The sequence below is a fragment of the Loxodonta africana genome, chromosome 17 (assembly GCF_030014295.1).
Source record: "Loxodonta africana isolate mLoxAfr1 chromosome 17, mLoxAfr1.hap2, whole genome shotgun sequence".
Lineage (NCBI taxonomy): Eukaryota > Metazoa > Chordata > Mammalia > Proboscidea > Elephantidae > Loxodonta > Loxodonta africana.
In genome coordinates, this window is record NC_087358.1 from 75325693 (window position 1) to 75352730 (window position 27038).

The following is a 27038-nucleotide window of genomic DNA, read 5'->3' on the forward strand; positions in this document are numbered from 1 at the left end:
TGTTGACCTGACACATTTATGGAAGGCTGGCTAGGGGTAAGAGTGCAACGCCTGGAAGATGCTTTTGTTTACAAATACTTGGGGTCCTGCTAGAGGAAAGTTTATGTGATTTCAGATCACTTTATCTAATTTTAATAATGGTATTTGCATTTTTTCAGTTAGTTTCATTTAATACAAAAAATAATTTGATCTAAAAGGAAGAATTGAGAACTATTTTAAAAATTAACCCTCCAGTTTATATACAGGTTTTTAATCTGCCAGACTCATTTTTAACCTGTGAGCAAATTTATTCAAATGTGTGAATTGATGCATACAGCAGTTGATTACAGTATACAAGGAAAATTTACCTACTAACTCTGACACTAATTTGAGTGGTTAATTAAAAACAGTTTTATAAAAAAGTTAATAATTATTTTAAAATTATAGAATGATTGCTTTATGAATTAGAATGTTTTCATTTACCTGTGTAATCTTTTATAATTATAATTTGTAATTAAACATTGCAGAGTTTTCCATCCTTAAACTAAGACAAATGTTTACTTTAATAGTTTCTAATTTAGTGTATTCTAATTGCTTTCTAGAGCTTTGAATTTTCTAAAACCTTAATTTGAAATAGATCAGATAAAAATCATGGCAAATTAAGCCAATCTTTTCAATTAGGTATAGGAAAATTAAACTGCTTTAACAGGTTTGTTGTATTATGAAGCAAAAATTGAAATGTGGAGGGCGGGGCCAAGATGGCAGAGTAGTCAGACACTGCCAGTGAACCCTCTTAAAACAAAGACCCGAAAAACAAGTGAAAAGATTACATTTATGACAAGCTAGAAACCCTGAACAGAGTCAGAAAATGGACTGAGCGGCAAGGGGATGGAGAGACGGTTCAGAAGCTGAGAGGAGTTGCTGGACCTGAATGGCCGGGAACCCTCAGGCACCATTCCCGGGAGTGGCTGCGGCACGCCAGTGGTAGCATTTGGCTGCACTTTCCTCAGGGAGAAACATCCAGCCACACAGCCTACTCACACCTCCAGAACCAGAGAATAATGGCACTTTCAGCAAAAGCTAAGTACTTGTGTATATTTTACCGCGCCCCTTGCCCTGAATCCAGCTTTAGTGGATGTTGATTTCCCTGGACCTGAGATAGGTTCTGTTGCGCAACCTGAGCCATTCTCCCGGGCTTGGAGAAGGAATAAATTCACAGTTGGGGAAAAGATAATCTGCCAGCTCCACTAACCTGGGGAGCTCAGGGCATAAACGGCTCCTGTCCAGGCATCAACGGTCTGTGGACTTTGAATATCTTTCCACTCTGCATGGACCTGTGTAGGCCTATTTCTGGAGAACAGGCCCTTGTTGGCAGACTACAACTGTTTCGGCTGCGGTGGAGAGGTGCGTGTTTGATGTTTCACATTGCTTTGCCTATTAAGCAGGGTCCTCACCTACTCACATCAGGGGCCTAAGGACTGGTGGGTCCATGCAGGTCACCCAGCCACCCGCGACTGGGGTCCAAAGATAACTGATACCTCCCAGTCCTTACAACCAAAAGCATTGGGTGCCCAAGATCAGTCTGCAAAACCCACGCGGCTCTGTGCTGTAGGGAATAGGGACGCCCTTTCCTCACAGATACTCGGGGAACAGTTGTAAGCCCCTGCCTTCTTCAGAACATGACCCCCTGCTGCAACCAGATACCAATACCTACACCAATCACCCCTGCCCCCCAAGACTGTAAGACAGCCTGTACCACACACTTTATGACCAATTGCCTGGACACCTGAGCTGAATCCATACAAGAAAAATGAATAGACTCCTAGGCTCATATACCTGGTAACAGTTCTAGGCATCTGGTGACGGGAGGTTAGAGCTTCAAAGGTGGAAATAATCAAGCTACCTCACTCAAGCAACCTATTTGGACATATCAAAAAAAAAAAAAAACAAAGCATACAAAGGCTACAGTAAGCAAACATAAAATAAACTAATACAATAACTTATAGATGGCTCAGAGACAACGGTCAATATCAAATCACATAAAAAAACAGACCATGATCGCTTCAATAAGCTCTCAGAACAGGGAATCGAGGGACATTCTGGATGAAGGTGCATTCCCGGAATTACTGGATGCAGAATTCAAAAGATTAATATACAGAATTCTTCAAGACATAAGGAAGGAGATCAGGCAACACGCTTAAGAAGCCAAGGGACACGCAGATAAAGCAGTTGAAGAAATTAAAAAGGTTATTGGAGAACATAATGAAAAGTTTAATAAGCTGTAGGAATCTGTAGAGAGAAAGCAATCATAAATTCAGAAGATTAGTGATAAAATTACACAATTACAAAATAGAAAGAGGAGCAGAATTGAGCAAGTGGAAGGCAGAATTTCTGAGATTAAAGATAAAGCACTTGACACCAATACACTTGAAAAAATATCAGATAAAAGAATTTTAAAAAATGAAGAAACCTTAAGAATCATGTGGGACTCTATCAAGAGAAATAACCTACATGTGAGTGGAGTACCAGAATGAGGAATAACAGAAAATACAGAGAGAATTGCTGAAGACTTGTTGGCAGAAAACTTCCCTGATACCGTGAAAGATGGAAAGATATCTATCTAAGATGCTTATCAAACTCCACATAAGGTAGATCTTAAAAGAAAGTCACCAAGATATAATCAAACTTGCCAAAACCAAAGACACAGAGAATTTTAAGAGCAGCTAGGGATAAATGAAAAGTCACCTACAAAAGGGAGTCAATAAGAATAAGCTCAGACTACTCAGTAGAAACCATGTAGGCAAGAAGGCAGTGGGATGACATATATAAAGCATTGAAGGAAAAAAATTGCCACCCAAGAATCATATATCCAGCAAAACTGTCTCTCAAATGTGAAGGTGAAATTAGGACATTTCCAGATAAACAGAAGTTTAGGGAATGTGTAAAAACCAAAACTACAAGAAATACTAAAGGGAGTTCTCTGGTTAGAAAATCAATAATAACAGATATCAACCCAAGACTAGAACACTGGACAGAGCAATCAGATGTCAACCCAGATGGGGAAGTCACAAAAATAAATCAAGATAAAAGAAAAAAAAAAAACCCCTCAAAACACGGAAACAGGATGTCGTTATGTAAAGGAAGACAACATTAAAACAATAAAGAGGGACAAAGAAATGTAGTCATAGATCTTTCATATGAAGAGGAAGACAAGACAATTTAAAGAAATAAAACTTAGGTTTAAACTTAGAAAAATAGGGGTAAGTATTAAGGTAAGCACAAAGGAGACTAACAGTTCTACTCATCAAAATAAAATACAAGAAACCAGCAACTACACCATCCTGAGACCAGAAGAACTAGATGGTGCCCAGCTACAACCGATGACTGCCGTGACAGGGAAAGCAACAGAGAACCTCTGAGGGAGCAGGAGAGCAGTGGGACGCAGACCCCAAATTCTCATAAGGCCAGACTTAATGGTCTGACTGAGACTGGAAGAACCCTGGTGGTCATGGCCCCCATACCTTCTGTTGGCCCAGGACGGGACCCATTCCTGAAGCCCACTCTTCAGACATGGATTGGACTGGACAATGGGTTGGAGAGGGATGCTGGTGAGGAGTGAACTTCCTGGATCAGGTCAACACTCGAGACTATGTTGGTGCCTCCTCCCTGGAGGGGAGATGAGAGGGTGGAGGGGGTTAGAAGCTGGCGAAATGGACACGAAAAGAGAGAGTGAAGTGAGAGAGCAGGCTGTCTCATTAGGGGAGAGTTAATTGGGAGTGTGTAGCAAGGTATATATGGGTTTTTGTGTGAGAGATTTGTAAATGTGCATTTAAAGCACAATAAAAATTATTTTAAAATAAATAAAAATAAAATACAAGAAAAAATAAGAGACTCAGCAGAAACAAGATCAACTACAATAAATAACAGGAAAAGACAATATATAAACATAAGCTACTCAGCACAAAAAATTAAGTGGGAAAAATAAACTCAACAATTCACAAAAAAGACATCAAAATGACAGCACTAAACTCAAACCTATCCTTGATTACCCTGAATGTAAATGGACTAAATGTACCAATAAATAGACAAAGAGTGGCAGAATGGATAAAGAAAACATGATCTGTCTATATGCTGCCTACAAGAGACACACCTTAGACTTAGAGATACAAACAAACTAAAACTCAAAAGATAAAAAAAAGATACACATCAAACAACAATCAAAAACAGCAGGAGTGGCAATATTTGTGACAAAATAGACTTTAAAATCAAATCCACCACAAAGGATAAGGAAGGATACTATATAATGATTAAAAAGACAATATATCAAGAAGATATAACAATATTAAGTATTTATGCCCCCAATGACAGAGCCACAAGATAGAGAAAACAAACTAACAGCATTGAAAAGAGAGATAGACAGCTCCACAATTATAGTAGGAGACTTCAACACACCACTTTCAGTGAAGGACAGAGCATCCAGAAAGAAGCTCAGGAAAGACATGGAAGATCTAAATGCCACAATCAACCAACTTGACCTCATAGACATATACAGAACACTCCACCCAACAGCAGCCACGTATACTTTCTTTTCTAATGCACATGGAACGTTCTCTAGAATAGACCACATGTTAGGTCATGCAGCAGGCTTTAGCAAAATCCAAAACATTGAAATAATAGAAGGCATCTTCTCTGACCAGAAGGCCATAAAAGTGGAAATCAATAACAGAAAAAGCAGGGAAAAGAAATCTAACACTTTGAAACTGAACAATACCCTGCTAAAAAACGACTGGGTTATACAAGACATAAAGGATGGAATAAAGAAATTCAAAGAATCCAATGAGAATGAAAACACTTCTATCAAAACCTTTGGGACACAGCGAAAGCAGTGCTCAGAGATCACTTTATATCAATAATTGCACACATGGAAAAAGAAAAAAGGGCCAAAATCAAAGAATTATCCCTGCAACTTGAACAAATAGAGAGCAACAAAAGAATCCCTCAGGCACCAGAAGAAAGCACATAATAAAAATTAGAGTAGAATTAAATGAAATAGAGAACAGAAAAACAATTGAAAGAGTTAACAAAACCAAAAGCTGGTTCTTTGAAAAAATTAACAAAATTGATAAACCATTGGCCAAACTGACAAAAGAAAAACAGGAGAGGAAGCAAATAACCCAAATAAAAAATGAGATGGGCGATATTACAACAGACCAACCATGTTAAAAAATCATGTCAGATTACTATGAAAAATTGTACTCTTACAAATTTGAAAACCTAGAAGAAATGGATGAATTTCTAGAAATACGCTACCTACCTAAACTAACACAGAGGTAGAACAACTAAATAAACCCATAACAAAAGAAGAGATTGAAATGGTAATAAAAAAGAACTCCCAACAAAAAAAAGCCCTGGCCTGGACAGCTTCACTGCAGAGTTCTACCAAACTTTCAGAGAAGAGTTAACACCACTACTACTAAAGTTATTTCAGAGCATAGAAAAGGATGGAATACTTCCAAACTCATTCTATGAAGCCAGCATATCCCTGATACCAAAACCAGGTAAACACAGCACACACAAAAAAATTACAGACTAATATCCCTCATGAATTTAGATGCAGAAATCCTCAACAAAATTCTAGCCAATAAAATTCAACTACATATCAAAAATATAATTCACCGTGACCAAGTGGGATTCATACCAGGTATCAGGGATGGTTCAACATTAGGAAAAGAATTAATGTAATCCATCATGTAAATAAAACAAAAGACAACAACCACATGATTTTATCAATCGGTGCAGAAAAGTCATTTGACAAAGTCTAACACCCATTCATGGTAAAAACTCAGCAAAATAGGAATAGAAGGACAATTCCTCAACATAGTAAAGGGCATTTACACAAAGCCAACAGCCAACATCATGCTAAATGGAGAGAGTCTAAAAGCATTCCCCTTAAGATCAGGAACCAAACAAGGATGTCCTTTATCACCACTCTTATTCAGCATTGTGCTTGAGGTCCTAGCCAGAGCAGTTAGGCTAGATAAAGAAAGAAAGGGCATCCAGATTGGTAAGGAAGAAGTAAAAGTATCTCTATTTGCAGATGACATGATCTTATACACAGAAAACCGTAAAGAATCCTCAAGAAAACTACTGAAACTAATAGAAGTGTTCAGCAGAGTGAAACACAAAAATCAGCTGGATTCCTCTACACCAACAAAAAGAGCATCGAAGAGGAAATCACCAAATCAATACCATTTACAGTAGCCCCCAAGAAAATAAAATACTTAGGAATAAATCTTACCAGAAGAAAACTACAAAGAAAACTACAAAACACTTGTGCCGAAAATCAAAAGAGACCTACATAAGTGGAAAAACATACCTTGCTCATGGGTAGGAAGACTTAACATTGTAAAAACGTCTGTTCTACCAAAAGCCATCTATAGATACAATGCAATTCCGATCCAAATTCCAACAACATTTTTTATTGAGATGAAGCCACAAATCACCAACTTCATATGGAAGGGAAAGAGGCCCGGGATAAGTAAAGCATTACTGAAAAAGAAGAAGAAAGTGGGAGGCTTCACTCTACCTGATTTTAGAAATACTATACCACCACAATAGTCAAAACAGCCTGATACTGGCACAACAACAAACACATAGACGAGTGGAACAGAATTGAGAATCCAGACATAAATCCATCCAGCTATGAGCAGCTGATATTTGACAAAGGCCCAAAGTCAGTTAAATGGGGAAAAGACAATCCGTTTAACAAATGATATTGGTGTAACTGGAGATCCATGTGCAAAAACAAGAAACAAGACCCATACCTCACACCATGCACAAAAGCGAACTCAAAATGGATCAAGGACCTAAATATAAAGTCTAAAATGACAAAGATCGTGGAAGAAAAAATAGGGACAACACTAGGAGCCCTAATACATGACATAAACAGTATAAAAAGTATTATTAACAGTGCAGAAGTGAATCTTGATAACTGGGAGCTCCTAAAAATCAAACACCTATGTTCATCCAAGGACTTCACCAAAAGAGTAAAAAGATTACCTACAGGCTGGGAAAAAGTTTTTAGCTATGACGTTTCTGATCAGCGTCTGATCTCTAAAATTTACGTGACACTGCATAAACTCAACTATAAAAAGACAATCCAATTAAAAAATGGGCAAGAGAATATTAACAGGCACTTCACGAAAGACGACATTCAGGTGGCTAAGAGATACACAAGGAAATGCTCACCATCATTAGCTGTTAGAGAAATGCAAATCAAAACTATAATGAGGTTCCATCTCACCCCAAGACGGCTGGCATTAATCCAAAAACCCCAAAATAATAAATGTTGAAGAGGTTGTGGAGAGATTGGAACACTTTTACACTGCTGGTGGGAATGTAAATGGTGCAACCACTTTGCAAATTGATTTGGCACTTCCTTAAAAAGCTAGAAATAGAACTACTATATGATCTAGCAGTCTCACTCCTTGGAATATATCCTAGAGAAATAAGAGACTTTACACAAACAGATATATGCATACCCATGTTCGTTGCAGCATTGTTTATAATAGCAAAAAGATGGAAGCAACCAAGGTGCCCATCAGCGGATGAATGGATAAATAAATTATGGTGTATTTACGCAAGAACAGTGAAGAATCCGTGAAACATTTCATAACATGGAGTAATCTGGAAGGCGTTATGCTGAGTGAAATTAGTCAGTTGCAAAAGAATGAATATTGTACGAGAGTGCTATTACAAGAACTCGAAAAATAGTTTAAACAGAGAAGAAAATAATCTTTGATGGTTACGAGAGCGGGGAGGAAGGGAGCGAGAGGGGTTTTCACTAATTTGATAGTAGATAAGAACTGTTTAAGTGAAGGGAAAGACAACACTCAATACTGGAGAGGTCAGCACAGCTGGAACAAACCAAAAGCAAAGAAGTTTCCTGAATAAGCTGAACACTTCGAAGGCCAGCGTAGCAGGGGCGGGGCTTTGGGTACCGTGGTTTCACAGGAGGTCTAAGTCAATTGGCATAATAAAATCTATTAAGAAAACATTCCGCATCCCACTTTGGAGCATGGCATCTGAGATCGTAAATGCTAGCAAGCAGCCATCTAAGATGCATCAATTGGTCTCAACCCACCTGGAGCAAAGGAGAATGAAAAACACCAAAGACACAAGGTAATTCTGAGTCCAAGAGGCAGAAAGGACCACATAAACCAGAGACTACATCAGCCTGAGACCAGAAGAACTAGTTAGTGCCCGGCTACAACTGATGACTGCCCTGACAGGGAACAGAACAGAGAACCTCTGCGGGAGCAGGAGAGCAATGGGATGCAGACCCCAAATTTTTATAAAAAGACCAGACTTAATGGTTCAACTGAGACTAGAAGGACTTCAGAGGTCATGGTCCCCAGACCTTCTGTTAATTCAAGACAGGAACTTTTCCTAAAGCCAACTCTTCAGACAGAGATTGGACTGGACTATGGGATAGAAAATCATACTGGTGAAGAGTGAGCTCCTCAGATCAAGTAGACACATGAGACTATGTGGCCAGCTCCTGCCTGGAGAAGAGATGAGAGGGCAGAGGGGGGCAGAAGCTGGTTGAATGGACATGAAAATAGAGAGTGGAGGGAAGGAGTGTGGAGCAACTGGTAGTATATAACCCACTAACCTCGTGCCGTAGTATATAGCAAGGTGTATATATGTTTTTGTATGAGAGACTGACTTGGTTTGTAAACTTTCACTTAAAACACTGTAAATATTAAAAGAAAAAATTTGAAATGTGTGTATTCCTATTTTTAGTTATGTTTTAAAGATGTGGCAATTTAGTTAAAATGCCTAGGTCATTGGAATTAGTTTTAATTTGTGCTTTGCATATTTAATGTAAAATTTTTTTCTCAAACAATTTTTAGTTGACAGTATACAAAATTGTTCATTAAAATACATTTGTTTTTTTCTTTTTAGTCTTAGGAGAGACATATTCAAGGGGAAGAGACTTGATATTTTTGATATTAAGGCTGCTGAAGAGGCACCTGAAACAGGTTTGTTAAGAAAAGAATGTTGATATTTTTCAAGTGTAGAAATATTCCACCTTTCAAAGATGTCCTTAGTAATTTGATTGCATGATAGTTGGGTATTTTACTATTCTGTCTTGTAATTGGCCTGGATTCTGCTTAGGAATGTAGCCTTTCACACTGCCAGGCTTGGTTAGTTAGGTTTCTCCCTTGAAATGTGGTAGTCTGTGCGACTGTGGGCGATAAGTGCTACTAACTACATGAATTCAGAGCTATAGCAGAGTCAGTACTTTGGGTTAGAACATTAGTAATTACTTACAATTTGCAGTGCCCTCTGTGTTGTTATACAAAGATAAATGAGCTGTTGTTCCTGCCCTTAAGCAGTTTACTGCCTAAAAGAACCATCTGCTGTCCACTCATAGTGAGTAAAGCTGCCAATAAGGTTTCTAAGGCTGTAATCTTAGGGAAGAATACTGCCACATATTTTTCCTGGGGAGCGGCTGGTGAGTTCACAGCGCCCACTATTTGGTTAGCAGCCAAGCACTTTAAAGCAGCGAAGCGCTTTAACCACTGCAGCACCTGGTCTCCTCATCTAGAAGAGGAGATCACATTTATAGAAGTAACTTAAAACCCAAACCAGTTGCCTTCAAGTCAGTTCTGCCTCATGGCCACCCCACGTGTACAGAGTAGAACTGTGCTGCAAAGGGTTTTCAAAGCTGTGACCTTCTGGACCTTTCAAAACTGGGCCTTTCTTCAGAGGTGCCTCTGGGTGGGTTCGAACCACCAACCTTTTGGTTAGTAGTCAAGCGCTTAACGGTTTGCACCTCAGGGACTCCGTAGAGGTAACTTACTGGACATGACTTAGTGATTGTTCAGGAGAGCGTATGAGGGATTTATTTGGCCAGCTTGTTGTGTTCTTAACATATAGTTATTCCTTGTTCTTCACTCTTCCCTTTTCTTTGGGTAAGAAGTCAAATCCTTCAGATACACAGTTTTAAGCCTACTTAAAAGAAATAAGGGTGTCCTCTTCCTTGACGTTATATTTTGTTTACTGATTTAGAAAAATGAAAGAACTCAATACAGATGGTCTGTAGCTTACAAGCGACTTGTGTTCCTAAAGATCTTAAGTTAACTTTTTGAACGTTGGTAGAAACAATGTTATATATGATGCTTCAGTTCCTAGGTCAGCCTCCAGTTGCTTATTTAATTCTTTTAGCAGTTACTTGTATAAACATTCTAGGCCAACATACTTAAGATATCCACCACTCTGTGGTGAGGCATATTCATGCACATAAAGGCTCATAGAAACAATCAAAGCAAAGAAGGTAAAATACGGCTTACAAAGGTGGACTTGGCAACGGTGGGCAGAGAGGTAGGCGGGAGAGTAAATCATACACCATCTGTACCTTTGACTCGAAATTTCATTCCTACGAATTTATTTTCAGGAAATAATCACGGATACCCACAAAAGTGTAACCACAAGGATTATTCACCATTGTAAAATTTAAGAGAGAAAACGTGTAAATGATGAAAACGTTCAGTAATAGGGGATTAATTAATTGTGATACATCTATATAATGGGATATTAATGCAGCCTTTATTAAGTGAAAAAGGAAGTCACCAAACTATTTGATTCTAATTTATTTTAAAAAGCAAGGTCACAGTGGAAAAAAAATCAGATCACAAAGATTTGAAAAATAACTATCAAAAAATAAAATTTTAGGGGAAAAGGGTGACTGAGGAATAGATACTGATATGACATGGATATGGCTTATTTACCTTTTTTTTAAAAATAACTTTATTGAAGTATAATTCATATGCAGTAATCTGCACCCATTTAAAGTATACAATTTGATGAGTTTTGGCAGATGTATACATCCATGAAACTAGTATCACAATCCAGATATTGAACATTTCTATCACCTTCAAAAGTTTTCTTGTGCCCTCTGCAGCCTATCCCTCTTTTACCCTGTTTCAGGCAGCCATCGTTCTGCTTTCTGTTATTTTGTAAAAGATTAGTTTGCATCTTCCTGAATTTTATGTAAATGATATCACTTGGTATGTACTCACACCTAGCTTCTTTCATTAAGCATAATGACTTGAGATTTATCCATGCTGTTGTGTTATCAGATAAGTAGTATGTTGCTGAGTAGTATATGGTTACAGGTAGTCCCAACTTACAGTATATTTGAGTTATGATAAACCACACTTATACAATCGTCTGTTTTTGTTTTTTTGTAAATCTTTAGTAATATATATTGTACTACATATGGTGTTGCAGCATGTAATTTGCTGATGTTATTCTCAGGTGTTCGGTGTTATGATTTACTTTTCAAAACACTGCCATATAAGCAGGCTATAGCAATAATAATGAAAACTAAAAAAACCAAAGAGGTATTCGACGTATGTCAGAACTGATTTATGAAGTAAGTTGGGTACTACCTGTGTATGGTTGTACCACATTTTGTATCCACTCACCTGTGGGTGGACATTTAGGTTGTTCCCATTTTTTTGGCTATTACAAACAAAACTCCTGTGAACTTTTGTACATAAGTCTGTGTGTGGACGTGTTTTCTTTTCTCTTGTGTGAGTATCTAGCAGTGAGGTGGCTGAGTTGTATGATAGGTGTATGCTGACTTTTTTAAGAGACTGCAGAACTCGTTTCCAGAGTGGTTGTACCTTTTTACATTCCCACCAGTAGTAAATGTATGATTCATTCTTGAAAGATGTCTTAAATTTCAGAAGCAAAATAAATGAATGATGGAGCTTATAAGCCAGCATGCTATTGCCTTACTCATAGGGTTGGTTGTGAGGATTAAAAGGCGTAGTACATGACAAGCATTCAGCACAGAGTGACGCTCAGCACCTATTAGTAGTATTGTCGTTATTATTACAGTAATTCTGTTAACTTCCTTGGGCTATAATAATAGTAGTACATTAGTGACTTATCTTGACAGACTCTAAAGATAAACAGGCTGCAATTTAAAGATCAGAGTCACATGTTGTATAAGAAATACCCACATTCATAATACATCCTTAAGTAAAATATAAATTTATTTTTTCCCTCCCAGTAGGAGCAGCAGTGAGACTTCAGAGGCATTGTAGGAAGACCAAAGTTAAGGCTTGGCAGTTGTAGTTACAGTCTTTGTATGTCATTTTCATTGTTGTTTTAGCCCTCAGTGAATGACCGTTCACTATTAGATATTGTTTAATTATGAGTGTCAGTGTCTCAAAGTGTAATATCAATTCAGATATGACTATAGTATTTTTTAAAAAAGATACTTACATTGATTTGTGCTTATTTGAAATGTTTTTATTGTACAGAAACATCACCTTCTATTTGGGATGTAGAATTTGCTAAGCAGTTAGCCACAGTAAATCAACAGCCCTTTCAGAATGGTTTTGAAGAGATGATCCAGTGGACAAAAGAGGGGAAACTGTGGGAGTTCCCAATTAACAATGAAGCAGGTAAGCCTTAACTTCAGAGGTGTCATAAGATTCACTGATTGAGATTATTTCTGGCAGATAATCAGTTTTAGAATCTAGGCATTTACATGAATTTCAAGACTTTGTGTAAACATCTTTGTGATGGTCTAAAAGAAATCTGACAATGGTTTTAAGAAGAATATTAGAATTTCATTTAATTCTAGATTTTTTTCTTATGTTCATCATCTTTTTTTATTGAATTTTAGATGAAGTTTTACAGAACAAACTAGCTTCCCATTAAACAATTAGTATTTGTGACATTGGTTTCCAACCCCATGTCAACACTCTCCCCTTCTCAACCTTGGGTTCCCTATTACCAGCTTTCCTATTCCCTCCTGCCTTTTAGTCCTTGCCACTGGGCTGGTATGCCCCTTTAGTCTCTCTTGTTTTATGGTTCTGTCTAATCTTTGACTGAAGGGTGAACCTCAGAAGTGACTTCATTACTGAGCTAAAGGGGTGTCTGGAGGGCCACATTCTCAGAGTTTCTCCAGTCTCTATCAGACCAGTAAGTCTGTTTTTTTTGTGTGTGTGTGATTTAGAATTTTGTTCTACATTTTTCTCCAGCTCTGTCCGGGACCATCTATTGTGATCCCTGTCAGAGCAGTCAGTGGTAGCCGGGCACCATCTAGTTGTGCTGGATTCAGTCTGGTGGAGGCTGTGGTAATTGTGGTCCATCAGTCCTTTGGACTAATCTTTCCCTCGCGTCTTTGGTTTTCTTCATTCTTCCTTGCTCCCAATGGGTTGAGACCAGTGGAATATCTTAGATGGCCACTCACAAGCCTTTAAGACCCAGATGATACTCACCAAAGTAGAATGTAGAATATTTTTTTTATAAACTATGTTATGCCAATTGAGCTACATGTTCCCCGAAACCATGGTTGCCACAGCCATCATCCCAGTAATTTGGTCCCTCAGGGAGTTTGGATGTGTCTATGGAGCTTCCATGACCTTGCCTTGGACAAGTTGTGCTGGCTTCCCCAGTATTGTGTACTGTCTTACCCTTCATCAGTGTTACCACTTATCTCCTGTCTATTTAATGTTTTTCCATCCCCACTCCTCCCCTCCCTCATAACCATCAAAGATTGTTTCCTTTTGTGTGTAAATCTTTTCATGAGTTTTCATAGTAGTGGTCCCATACAGTATTTGCCCTTTTGTGATTGACTATTTCACTCAGCATAATGCTCCCCAGATTCATTCATCCATGTTGAGATGCTTTGCCGATTGATCATTGTTCTTTATTGTTGCATAGTACTCCATTGTGTGTATGTACCATAGTTTGTTTATCTATTCATCTGTTGATGGGCATCTAGGTTGTTCCCATCTTTTTGCTATTGTGAATAATGCTGCAGTGAACATGGGTGTGCATATATCTGTTCGTGCGGCAGGTCTTATTTCTCCAGGATACATTCCTAGGAGTGGGATTACTGGATCATAAGGTATTTCTATTTCTAGCTTTTTTTTTTTTTTTTTCCAAAATGGTTGTACCATTTTGCATCCCCACCTGCAGTGCATAAGAGTTCTGATCTCCCTGAAGCTTTTCCAACATTTATTTTCTGTTTTTTTGATTCGTGCTAGTAATGTGTGGATGAGATGGTATCTCATTGTGGTTTTGACTTACATTTCTCTAATGGCTAGTGATGGTGAGCATTTTCTCATGTGTTTGTTAGCTACTTGAATATCTTCTTTGGTCAAGCATCTGTTCATTTCCTTTGCTTATTTTTAATTGGATTATTTGTCATTTTTGTTTTAGAGGTGTTGGATTTTCCTGTAGATTTTAGAGATTAGACTTTTGTTGAATTTGCCATAGCCAAAAATTTTTTCCCAGTCTGTAGGTTCTCTTTATATTCTTATTGGTAAGTCTTTTGAGGAGCCTAAGTGTTTAATTTTTAGAAGATCCCAGTTCTCTAGCTTGTCTTCTGGTGTTTTGTGTGATGTTAGTTATGGTTTGTGTTCTGTTAATGCTGTGTATTAGGGCCTCTAGGGTTGATCCCATTTTTTCTTCTATGATCTTTATAGTTTTTGGTTTTATATTTAGGTCTTTGATACATTCTGAATTAGTTTTTGTGTATGGTGTGAGGTATGGGTCCTATTACATTTTTGCAGATGGACATCCAGTTTTGCTAGCACCATTTGTTAAAAAGACTGTCTTTTCCCTATTTGATAGACTGTGGGCCCTTGTCAAAGATCAGGTGACCTTAGGTGGATGAATTTACATCTGGTTCTCAATTCTGTTCCATTGGTCAATGTCTGTTGTTGTACCAGTACCAGGCAACTTTGATTACCATAGCTGTATAGTAGGTTCTGAGGTCAAGTAGTATGAGTCCTCTACTTTATTCTTCTTCTTCAGTAGTGCTTTACTTACTTGGGGCCTCTTTCCTTTCCATATAAAGTTAATGACTAGTTTTCCATCTCTTTAAAGAATGCGATTGGTATTTGGGTCAGTATTGCATTGTATTTGTAGATTGCTTGGGGTAGGATTGACATTTTCACAATGTTGAATCTACCTATCCATGAACATGATTTTCCATTTATGTAGATCTCTTGCAGTGGTGTTTTGAAGTTTTCTTTATATGAGTCTTTTACACCCCTGGTTAGATTTATTCCTAAGTATTTTATATTTTTAGGGGCTATTATAAATGCTATTGTTTTCCTGATTTCCTTTTCATTGTTCTCTATTTTGTTGTTTAGGAATCTGACTGATTTTTGTGTATTTATCTTATATCCTCTTACTCTGCTGAATCTTTCTATTAGCTCCACTAGTTTTCTCATGGAGTCTTTTGGGTTTTCTACGTACAATATCATCCGCAAATAGGGACCATTTTACTTCTTCCTTTGGGTGCCCTTTATTTCTTTTTCTTGCCTTATTGCTCTAGCTAGGACGTCCAGCACAATATTAAATAGGAGTGGTGATAAAGGGCATCCTTGTCTTGGTCATGTTCTTAAGGGGAATGTTTTCACCCTCTCTCCATTAAGAATGAAGCCGGCTTTTGGTTTTGTATAGATGCCTTGTATTATGTTGAGAAATTTCCCTTCTATACCTATTTTGTTGAGATTTTTTTTATCAGGAATGGGTGTTGGACTTTATCGAATGCCTTTTCTGCATCAATTGAGATGATCATGTGATTCTTTTATTTATGTGGTGGATTTTGTTGATTGATTTCTAATGTTGAACCATCCTTGCATACCTGGTATGAATCCCACTTGGTTGTGGTGGTGTTATTTTTTTTGATATAATGCTGAATTTTATTGGCTAGAATTGAGAATTTTTTGCATCTGTATTCATGAGAGATATTGGTCTGTAATTTTCTTTTTTTGTGGTGCTTTTGTGAGGTTTTGGTATCGGGGTTATGCTGGCTTCATATAATGAATTTGGAGGTATCCCTTATGTTTCTATGTTCTGAAATAGTTTGAGTAGTACTGGTGTAAGCTCTTCTCTGAATGTTTGGTAGAACTCTCCAGTGAAGCCATCTGGGCCAGATCTTTTTTTGTTGTTGGGAGTTTTTTTTTTTTTTATTACTTTTTCAGCCTCTTCTCTTGTTATGGGCCTATTCAGATTTTCAACATCTTTTTGTGTTAGTTTGGGTGAGTTAATTCTAGATGTTCGATAAGGAAAATGAAGAAATAAAACTGCGTGGCAAAAATACATCATGAATTTCTATGACATAAAGGTGTTGAAAACTGCAAATGATGTCAGTTTTCTAGTTGCTAAGTAGGAGATTACTTGGCAAATCTTCTAATCTATTATTGGTATGGGATTATTCTTCAATTTTGGAGAACATCACAACTTTTAGGGTTATCCTGGTGTCTTTTATTCATAAAACTATTACGTTAGTGAGGTTCAAGGTACTTGTATAAGCTACTTGAAGCAAAAATGTTAGGAGATTTGGGGTGTTTTTGGAAACCTTTGGCCATATAATCCAGATGCTTTGATCTGCTAATAGAGTATTATTTACTTATTTTACTGGGTTTTTGGGGATTTCCTGGAGATGTCACCTCTTCCTCAATTGCTACGCTATTTATGCTATTTATTTTTTATGATACCTCTGTTGTCATCAGCTAAATATTTTCATTGAATTTTTTTTATAATTTTGTTTTTTTGTTGTCATTATTGGGAAACCCTGGTGGCGTAGTGGTTAAGTGCTATTGCTGCTAACCAAAGGGTCAGCAGTTTGAATCTGCCAGGCACTTCTTGGAAACTCTATGGGGTAGTTCTACTCTGTCCTATAGGGTCGCTGTGAGTCGGAATCGACTCGACGGCACTGGGTTTGGTTTGGGTTTGGTTGTCATTATTGAGAATATTCACAGCTGAACCTACAGCAATTTCTGCATGTACAGTTCAGTGACATTGAGTACATTCTTCGAGTTGTACAACCATTCTCTTCTTTTCCAAGTTTTTCTTCCCCATTAACGTAAACTCACTGCCCCCGAATGTTCCTGTGTAATATTTTGAGTTTTTGTCATTTTGATACCATATCAATAGACCTTAAAAGAACAAAATGCTCAGGGCAGACATCTTTACTAGTTATGCTAAACTGTTGTTTGATATTAAGAAGACTTGAGGGAATATATTTGGTTTAAGAGTTAAAGATTATCTCAGGGCACTTGTTTCAGAGGTTCATCCAGCCTCCACAACTCCAGAAAGTCTGGAGTCCTTGAGAATTTGAAATTCTGTTCTACGTTTCCCCCTTTTTTATCAGGATTCTTCTGTAGAATCTTTGATCAAAATGGTCAGTAATGATAGCTGGGCATCATCCAGTTCTTCTGGTCTCATGGCAGAGGGGACAGTTGTTCATGAGGTAATTAGCCACACATTCCATGTCCCCCTATTCCTGACTCTCCTTCGTCTTGTTCCAGGTGCATAGAGACCAATTGTTGTACTTCATTGAATTTTATAGGTGTATTTTCAATTAGAAAATATCCATTAACTTTTATGGTAAGTTTAGGTAGAAATTGTGAACACTTAAATTGTCTTAGGAAAATGTAGTCCATATTTTAACCTTTGTAGTGTTACGCTGTCACATTTTGGATATTTGTATGATATATTCAGTAATATGTTGTTGTTGTTACGTGCCATCGAGTTGTTTCTGACTCATAGCGACCCTATGCACAACAGAATGAAACACTGCCCAATCCTGAGCCATCCTTATAATCGTTGTATATTTCTTAAAGTATCATAGTTTCTGGATTCCTGAAGGTATCAGGGTCCAGTAAAAAGGCCAAAGGCTTCTTCGTTCTGCAAACCTGAGTACAGATTACAGCGCTATAAGTTACTAGCCATTTGCCCTTTAGAAAATGATTTAACACCCTGGGCCTTGGTTTCCTCAGGTGTGAAATTAAAGATAGCTCATTGGGAGAAGGAGCACAGTTTTTGGTACATACTGTATTTTACACAAATAATGCGTGTCTTCTGTGTTTGTTTGCTGGCTGTGCCTTCCCTCCCATGGGGTATTTTCATAAGTGTGCTATACTGATTTTTTTTTGTAACAACATGTGGAAGAGGATTGGCATGGTAGCATTTGTGAGGGTGCCCATCAAGGGGAAGGCATGGCTGGCAAACAAATGCAGAAGGTGCATATTATTTGTGTAAAAATATAGTAATGCATATGAATAAATGTTAGTTCCTCCCTCTTGTATGATCATAGAACTTTGTTTTATTATAAATATATACGTAGCAAAAAATTTGCCATTTCAACCATTTTTACATGTGCAATTCAATTACATTAATTAACATTCACTGTGTTGTATAGCTGTATCAACACGATTTGTTTCCAAATATTTTTATCACCCGTAACAGAAACTCAGTGCCCCGTAGGCAATAGCTCCCCACCCCTCCCTTCCCCTAGTCCCTGGTAAGCACTAATAAACTTCTGTTTCTATGCATTTGCCTACTCTGCATATTTTATAAGGGGGGTGGGGGAGTCATACAATATTTTTCCTTCTGTGTCTGACTTACTTCACTCAGCATAATGTTTTCAGGGTCCATCTATGTCACGGCATGTGTCAGAACTTCTTGTCTCTTTAGGGTTAACATTCCATTGTATGAATATACCACATTGTGCTTATCCTTTTCCTCTGTTAATGGGCATTGGGGTTGTTTCTACCCTTCAACTGCTGTGGTATACAAATGTCTGTCTGTGTTCCTGCTTTCAAGTCTTTGGGATATATACCTAGGAGTGAAATTGCTCAGTCGTGTGTTTAACTTTTTGAGGAAACACCAAACTATTTTAAGTATACCAAAGTGGTTTGTACCATTTTATATTTCCACCAGAATTGGATCGTAATTTTAAAAGGAACAAAAAACTAGCAACATGCAATGTGTGATATTCAGGGAAGATTTTACTTATTCTTAGAACGTCTTTGGATTTATTTGATGATACTTGTGTGTTCTAAGCTCTCATGGTTTAAAATATTTTTAAAACTCAGTATTAAAAAGACAGTGGAATGTAGTGGTTAGGAGTTCAAGCTTCTGAGTTATAGACTTATTTCATCTATAAAATAGGAATAATAATGTGACCTATTTTATGGGGTTCTTGTGAGGAACAAGTGAGATCATCAAGTAAAGCATCATCATCATTCTGTTTCTAGAACAATAGCCGTATGAGGGGATGTCCTACTTCTATGCTTTATTTTCTGTTCTATACCATAACATTTTTAAATCTTGACGTATTAGCAAGAATATTCTCTAGGAACCACCAAATTGGGTATAGGAAAGCATGAATTGGCGGTACGTTGTCCTGTCAACACTGAAAAACTTAAGTTTACTAAAATCTTACGTGTCCATATCCCAAAGGAATGTATCTTAAATTTTACCTGGTTTGTTAGAAAGTTTAATTTGTATAAAGGAGATTAACGTGTTTTTTGGTCAGGTAGCAGAGCTAAATGTGACAAATGTCCATATAGCTGTCTGTAGTTATTATTGATGCCTCGGGGTCAGAAAGGGAGGGATCTCATTTCCACCTCCTTAGGGCATTTGTTATCTGACGGAAAAACAGGAAAGGAACTGTGGGAACTTTCTCACTTTGATCAGTCCTTCAGGATACAGTTAGAAACTTCTGAATACTTTGAGGAACTGGCATCATAACCTGGAGCTGCGACAGTTAGATAATTTTCTTTTATATTTCTTATATTTAAATTTAAAGATTAACAAAATGTAATGCTCTCCCTACTAGCAATTACCTTCATGAAGATTTACTTTGATGCTTTTGGGAAAAGATAAAGGGTTTTTGGTTTTGTTTTTAGTACTGGGTCACCATGTTGGTTTTGCAACATAATGGAAATGATAAAATGACATGTCCTGTGTTTATAGTTTACTTCCCAGTGTTCTGTTTTTCAACTGTATAAAAAATTAAAGTTTATTGCTTTACCACTTACAGTGTATAAATTATTTTTCTAATTCTGAGTAGCTTTTGTAATGTTTATTTTTATTATTGTTTTTAGAATCCGTTAGTCCCTTCTCTTGTGCTTTGCCACCATGGAGATTTATTTATAAAACTGTTAGGTGGAATTGTTCCCACTTATATTTTGTAGTATTTGCCCTATATTGGATTGATATTAAAGTAATTTTTATTTTAGCTTTGACTTTTATTAAAAAATGGGGAAAAAATAATCACGTGTATTTTCTTACCACTACCCAGTTAACAGCACTGTTGCTTAAATGCCCCTTCACCATATCAATTCAGAGTGTTTTGAAATATTCTTCAAGAATATTCTTCAGTGAGCTAGAGAGGTCAGTCATGGATGTTAATCACATTTTTGTTTTTATTCTTCAGTTTTTTTTTTTAAAACTTTTTCTCTAATGTTCTGTCCTTTTCTAGGGCATAGGGAATATGTACTGTAACATGAGCTAACAAGAATACTTAGGAAAGTTCTAAGAAAAATTATCATAAAACCCTCCAGGGGGCTCTGTTGTTATATGGGAGTAATATGTACCGGAAGATTCTGTTAGGTAGGGAAATCAGGGCATAGTGTGGAGAAAATTAGGGGAAGTATAAAGATTATCAGGTATGTGCTAATAGAAGAGTGCCAGAATCTGTAGGCTATTTTAGATGATACTGTGACCTATAGTCAAGAACCTTGAAGTACGGACAGAAGTTAGTAGTTTTAAGAATAAGATCAAGTGGAAACAATGCACAGCGAGAATGGCTGGGTTTGCTTTAGTGCTGTAATGCTCCCTTGTAAAAAATAATTGGTCATTGCTATTAACTGGATTTTACCCTTCATTGATCATGCCATATTTTTGTGTTTAGTTACATTCAGTAATATTTAAGGCAGAATTAGACACAGAATTAACTTGTGTCACCTTAGTTGATGGTACACCCTTTTGGTCTTAGTATATGGATTTCCTTTTTGTATTTAATTTTCCACTGTCTCTTATTTTACTATATTTCTTTTGTTTATTAAAAATAATATTTTAAATTCCATAAAAATTTACTTGTAAAAAAGCCAAATAATATGTAAGAATAGAGTATCCTTTACTCCTTTCTGAAATAATCATTGTTAATAGTTTGACATATGTCCTTTCAGTCCTCTTTAGGTGGTAATTACACATTTATATGTTGTTTTGTTTTGACCTCTATGGGACTGTACTATACATACGTTGTCCTGCAGCAATTTTTTTTTTTCACTTAAAAATATATCTTGAAAACATTTCCTTGTCAGTCATAGGTATCTACCTTAGTCATCTTAATTAATCATTAACCCATTGCCATCAAATTTTCTGGCTCATAGAGATCCCATAGGGCAGTATAGAACTGCCCCACAGGGTTTCCGAGGAGCGGTTGGTTAGCAGCTGAGCTCCCGCCCTCTGTGGCACTCTAATATTCCATAGCATGAATGGGCTGTCATTTATTTCACCATTTCCTGTTGACGGACAGAGCTGCAGTGACTCCACATGACCTTGTGTACGTGCTGGAATATTTCTGTAAAATCCGTTCCTAGAAAGGTCAAAGGAATTTTAAATGGCAATAAATATTGATCATTTCTGCTGTAAAAACTGATCCTCCAACCGTGTGAGAATCCTGTTTCCTTACACGTTAACTAGTTCTGGATATTACTGATCTTTCAAATGTCCTGGGCAAAGAAATGATATTATTGTTGTTTTTGTTTATATTTCCCTGATTATGAAACAAATTGAGCATCTTTTCATATGTTTATTGGCTATCTGTATTTTTTCTGTCATTTATCTCTTCTTATTCTTTGACTTATTTTTCAGTTGAGTTGTTTGTCTTATCACTTTGTAGGAACTCAATATCCTATGGACTTTAATTCACCATTTGTTATATATGTTGGAAATATTGTCTCCTGCTGTCTCTCTTCTTTCATTTTAAATTAATTTGATTTTTAAAATCATAAATAGCATGTAGTTAAAAAATAAAATTGTACTACAGGCTTATGATATAAATCAATTCACCTATAGGCTTGCTCTCTTTCAACCTTTTAGAGCTATTATATTTTTTCATATTTCTGAATTTTATGCCTAATTCTGTTATCCATTTCAGATACCATCTAGTGTGTGCATCTTCCCATCATCTTCCCAGTGTAGCTATATCACAATTTTTGTTAGATCTGTATTCAGTGTTCACATTAACATGGCTGTGGGAAATTGTTGAATGCTGAGACAGAAAGTATACTATGTTCCCTTTCCTGTTCTCCTGCCCCTACCAAAAATTAATGATTGCTTTATTTTTCTTCCCAAATGCTTAGTTTTTCTTTGAATCTCTTGCTGAGGCGTCCTGCATTCTATTATAGCAGCTGAAATTCACAAGGTCAAAAGTATTAGATAACCTCTTGTTTTTTTCCTGTATGTCTGGAGCCCTCTGCTTGTGGCTGCGCCTTCAGTCTGTACCTAGGTTTTCTGACACAGATGTCTTCCTGTGACTTCATTTTGCCTTTATCCTGCAATTCCCTTTCTGTGTTGGATCACATATTTTCTCTTTAATTACCTCCTTGTTTTGGTGGAACACATACTCCAGGCCTGAGAAAGAGTACCAAACCAAAGCCACTGCCGTTGAGTCAATTCTAACTCATAGCAACCCTATGGGACAGAGTAGAACTGCCCCATGGGGTTTCCAAGGCTGTAAATCTTTATGGAAGCAGATTGCCACAGCTTTCTCCCATGGAGCGACTGGTGGGTTTGAACTGCCGACCTTTCAGTTAGCAGGCACGTGCTTTAACCACCACGCCACCAGTGTTCATTAGAGTACAGGGAAATTAAAAAAAAAAAAAAAAAGGAGACCTTTTATATCTGAAAGCATCTTCTGTCCTGAACTTACTTAATAGTTTAGATGAATATAAAATTTGAGATTGGAAATAATTTTCTTTCAAAATTTTGAAGTCTCTGGTCCCTTGTCTTTGGAAATCTTGGCATCTTCTCTTTATATTTATAAATTTAAACTTATATTCATAAGTTTCAGGATGATAACTTGTGGTGAGGAATTTTTATAAAATTACTGTTCTAGGCACCATTGAGTCCTTCCAATCTGGGAACTTTTCTTTTTCAGTCCTGGAAAAATTTTATTTTATTATTTATTTGATAATTTGGACCTTCCAATCTTGTCATTATATTGTTGTTCTGTATCCTGGGAGCATTCCTCAACTTTATGTTACAACCTTTCTCTCTTTTTTTTCTGCTTTCATACTTTTAACTTCATTTTCCCTTTAATTCCAAATGACAGTTTCACCAGATACAGAATTCAAGGTTGACAATTGTTTTCTTTCAGCACTTGGAAAACATTGTGCCACTTCCTTGTGGCCTCCATGTTTTCAGATGAGTAATCTGCTGTCATTCAAATCGGTATTCCCCTGTAAGGAATGTATCCTTTCTCTGTGATTGATTTTAGCTTTTTTTTCCTTAGCCTTTATTTTTAAGAACCTTAATTATAATGTGTCTTGGCATGGAGTTTTTTTTTATTATCATTATTATTATTAGTCTACTTAAGATTCTCTCAGCTTCTTGAGTGTGTACGTTTATGTCTTTCACCAGACTTGTAAAGTTTTTAGCCATTATCTCTTTGAATACTTTTTCAGACTCACATTCTTTCTCCAGTGAAGAAATGTTGCATCTGTTTTTTTTATTGCCTCCCAGGTTCCTGAAACCTTGTCCCTCCTCCCCCCAGCCCCTTTTTTATGATGGCTGCTCTGAAATCTTTCTCTGTTAATTCTAATATCTGTTTTATCTTATTGTTGGCATTTGTTGATTGTATTTTCTCATTTAAGTTGTGATTTTCCTGATGAGTGATTTTGATTGTATCTTTGACATTTTGGAAATGATGTTAGGTAACTCTTTATCCTATTCAAATCTTCTATTTTAGCACACAGTCCCTTGTTTAGATGTAGTATGTAGGTTTTAGTGGCCCCCTGGGCTTCGCTGATGTCCCACTGCAGGTGATTTGGGCCCATGCCTTTCAGAGGATGTGGGCTGGGTGGTGGGCCCATATGCCTGGGATCTACTTGCACACACACCCAGGGAACATCGGGGCCATCAATGCAGTAAGTGTGAGGTGAGGCATGAGTTGGCCCTCCCAGGCTCTGCTGGTAGCACTGCTTCAGGCGTATCAGGCCCTCTGCTCCCAGTAGGCATGGGGCGGGAGTGAGTTTATTATTTCCAGGGTTTTTAGTTGTATTTAGGTAGGTGGAGCAGGGAAAATGAGGCTCAGAACCAGAATATTAAGCATTTTCATACTTCAATTGGCAGCATTTTTTCATGGAACATGTAAGTAATGGTGAGTCTAAAAATTGATGGGGTTTAGATTATATGAAATACAATATTTGAGTTCTTCTAAGCATATACTTCTTTAATTTCTTTTAATAAAACCAATACTTTATCCAAATACATATCCAAAAATATTTTAGGATATATATTTGGGAAATGCAGGAAAATTAAAAAGAAATCTGTAATCTCACTAAACCCAATGCCACTGTTATCGAGCTGATTCCAACCCATAGTGACTCTATAGGACAGAGTACAACTGCCCAATAGGGTTTCCAAGGCTGTGATTTTTTTGGAAGCAGACTGCTACATGTTTCTCCCTTTCTGTTAGCAACCAAGCACTTAACTACTGTACCACCGGGGCTGCTTGTAGTCGCACTACACTGTAATAAACTCTCTTTACCTCTTGGTGTATTTCTGTCAAAGTTTTTTTTTTATTCATTAGCAGTAGCTGCTGCTACATTTTAACATTTATAATATACCAGGCATTGTACAAAAGCTTCATATGCAGTGTATCTAATTAATCTTCATAAAATCCCCATGAAGAACATGTTATTTTTATCCTCATTGTACTGCTGAGGAAACTGTTGCTCAGAGAAGTTAATGAATATGCCCAAAGTTACCAAGTTGTTAAATCCAGGGGCAAACATAGGTCTAACTCTAAAGCCTTTAACTGTAGTATAGTATTACCTCATTAATGCTAATTTTTTGTAGTAGGTTTTTTACATTCAAAATTATAATGTAATGTATTTTGTCTCATTTCCTAGGTTTTGATGATGATGATTCAGAATTTCACGAACATATATTTCTGGATAAATACCTGGAGAATTTTCCAAAACAAGGACCAATTCGCCATTTCATGGAACTGGTGACCTGTGGCCTTTCCAAAAACCCATATTTGAGTGTTAAACAGAAAATTGAACACATAGAGTGGTTTAGAAATTATTTCAATGAAAAAAAGGACATTCTAAAAGAAAGTGACATACAGTTCAATTGAAGACAATGGAAATTTTTATTTCAAGCTATTGGAGATAGCTATTACCAGTAAATAAAATAATTTTACAAGAATTTTTCCTGTTTTTGTGTTAATACATGATCAATTATTATATCTCGTTTGAATGGTGTAATTATTACATTGTTTAAAATATATGACAATATTTACTGTAGATTTTTTGTAGATTTTCTTTGTCAAGTTGAAGTTCTCTATTTCTAGTTTGCTGAGAATTTTTATTATGAGTGGGTGTTGGATTTTCTCAAATGCGTTTTCTAGATGTCTATTGATATGATCATGTGATTTTGCTTCTTTAGAGTGTTGATATGAATTATTTTAATTTATTTTTTTTCAAATGTTGAACCAGCCTTTGCATATCGGGAATAAACCCCACTTGGTTGTGATGTTTAATTCTTTTTATACATTGTTGCATCCAATCTTCTAACATTTTGTTGAGGATTTTTACATCTATTTTCATGAGAAATCTTGGTCTTTAATTTTTCTTCCTAGTAAGGACTTTGGGAAACTTATCTTTGATAGATACAGGCCTATTCAGGTTACCCATTTTTCCTTGTGTGAGTTTTGTTAGGTTGTGTCTTTCTAGGAATTGATCTGTTTCATCTAAGTTATAAAGCTTGTGGGCATAGAGTTGTTCTTAGTATTCCTTTACTATCTTTTTTTTTTTTTTTTTTTCATTTTTGTGCTTTAAATGAAAGTTTACAAATCAAGTCGGATTCTCATACAAAAACTTATAAACACCTTGCTATATACTCCTAACTGATCTCCCCCTAATGAAACAGCACACTCCTTCCCTCCTCTGTTTCTTTTCAAGTCCATTCTGACCCTCTCTACCCTCTTATCTCCCCTTCAGACAGGAGATGCCAGCATGGTCTCGTGTGTCTACTTGATCCAAGAAGCTCATTCTTCACCAGTATCATTATCTATCCCATAGTCTAGTCCAATCCCTGGCTGAAGAGTTGGCTTTAGGAATGGTTCTTGTCTTGGGCTAACAGAAGGTCTGGGAACCATGACCTCTGGAGTCATTCTAGTCTCAGTCAGACCATCAAGTCTGGTCTTTTTATGAGAATTTGGGGTCTGCATCCCACTGCTCCCCTGCTCCCTCAGGGGTTCTTTGTTGTGTTGCCTGTCAGGACAGTCATCGGTTGTAGCTGGGCACCATGTAGTTCTTATGGTCTCAGGCTGATGTAGTCTCTGGTTTATGTGGTCCTTTCTGCCTCTTGGACTCGTAATTACCTTGTGACTTTGGTGTTTTTCATTCTCCTTTGCTCCAGGTGGGTAGAGACCAGTTGACGCATCTTAGATGGCCACTTGCTAGCGTTTAAGACCCCAGACACTGCTCTCCAAAGTTGGATGCAGAGTTTTCTTAATAGATTTTATTATGCCAATTGATTTAGATGTCGCCTTTTACTTTCCTTTTAATGTTTGTGGGATCAGTTGTAATTATATCTCTTTCATGTTTAATATTAATAATTTCTGTCTTCTTTTTTAGAGGTTATCAATTTAACTGATCTTTTCGAAGAGCCAGCTTTTGGTTTCATTGATTTTTTTTTTCCCCCATTATCTGTCGTCAGCTTCATTATTTGTTTTTTGCTGTGATTTTTATTGTTTCTTTTCTTCTGCTTATTTTGAATGTAATTTTTTCTTTTTTGAGTTTCCCAAAATGGAAGCTTAGATTATTGATTTTAGTTCTCTCTTCTTTTCAGATATATGCATTCAGTGCTATAAATTTCTGTCTAAGCACTGCTTTTGCTGTGTCATGGATTGAATTGTGTCCCCCCAAAATAACTGACAACTTGGTTAGAGCATGATTTCCTGTATTGTATGATTGTCTACCGTT

The 27038-nt window shown here is 36.9% G+C and overlaps 1 protein-coding gene across 4 annotated transcripts in view; it reads left to right on the forward strand.

Annotated features, from left to right (window-relative positions):
- Positions 1-25815, forward strand: part of MRPS31 (mitochondrial ribosomal protein S31) — a 41350-nt gene extending 15535 nt beyond the window's left edge. The window contains exons 4-6 of one of the 4 annotated variants that reach the window (XM_023551359.2): positions 8947-9023; positions 12321-12464; positions 24957-25815. In XM_023551359.2, the coding sequence (XP_023407127.1) occupies positions 8947-9023; positions 12321-12464; positions 24957-25186 (451 nt within the window). In that variant the 3' untranslated portion in view covers positions 25187-25815. Of the gene's footprint in view, positions 1-838; positions 9025-12320; positions 12465-24956 lie in introns of those variants that run through there. The other 3 variants (XM_023551358.2, XM_010592646.3, XM_064270195.1) reach the window with 3 other exon arrangements.
- The last annotated feature ends 1223 nt before the right edge of the window (positions 25816-27038 follow it).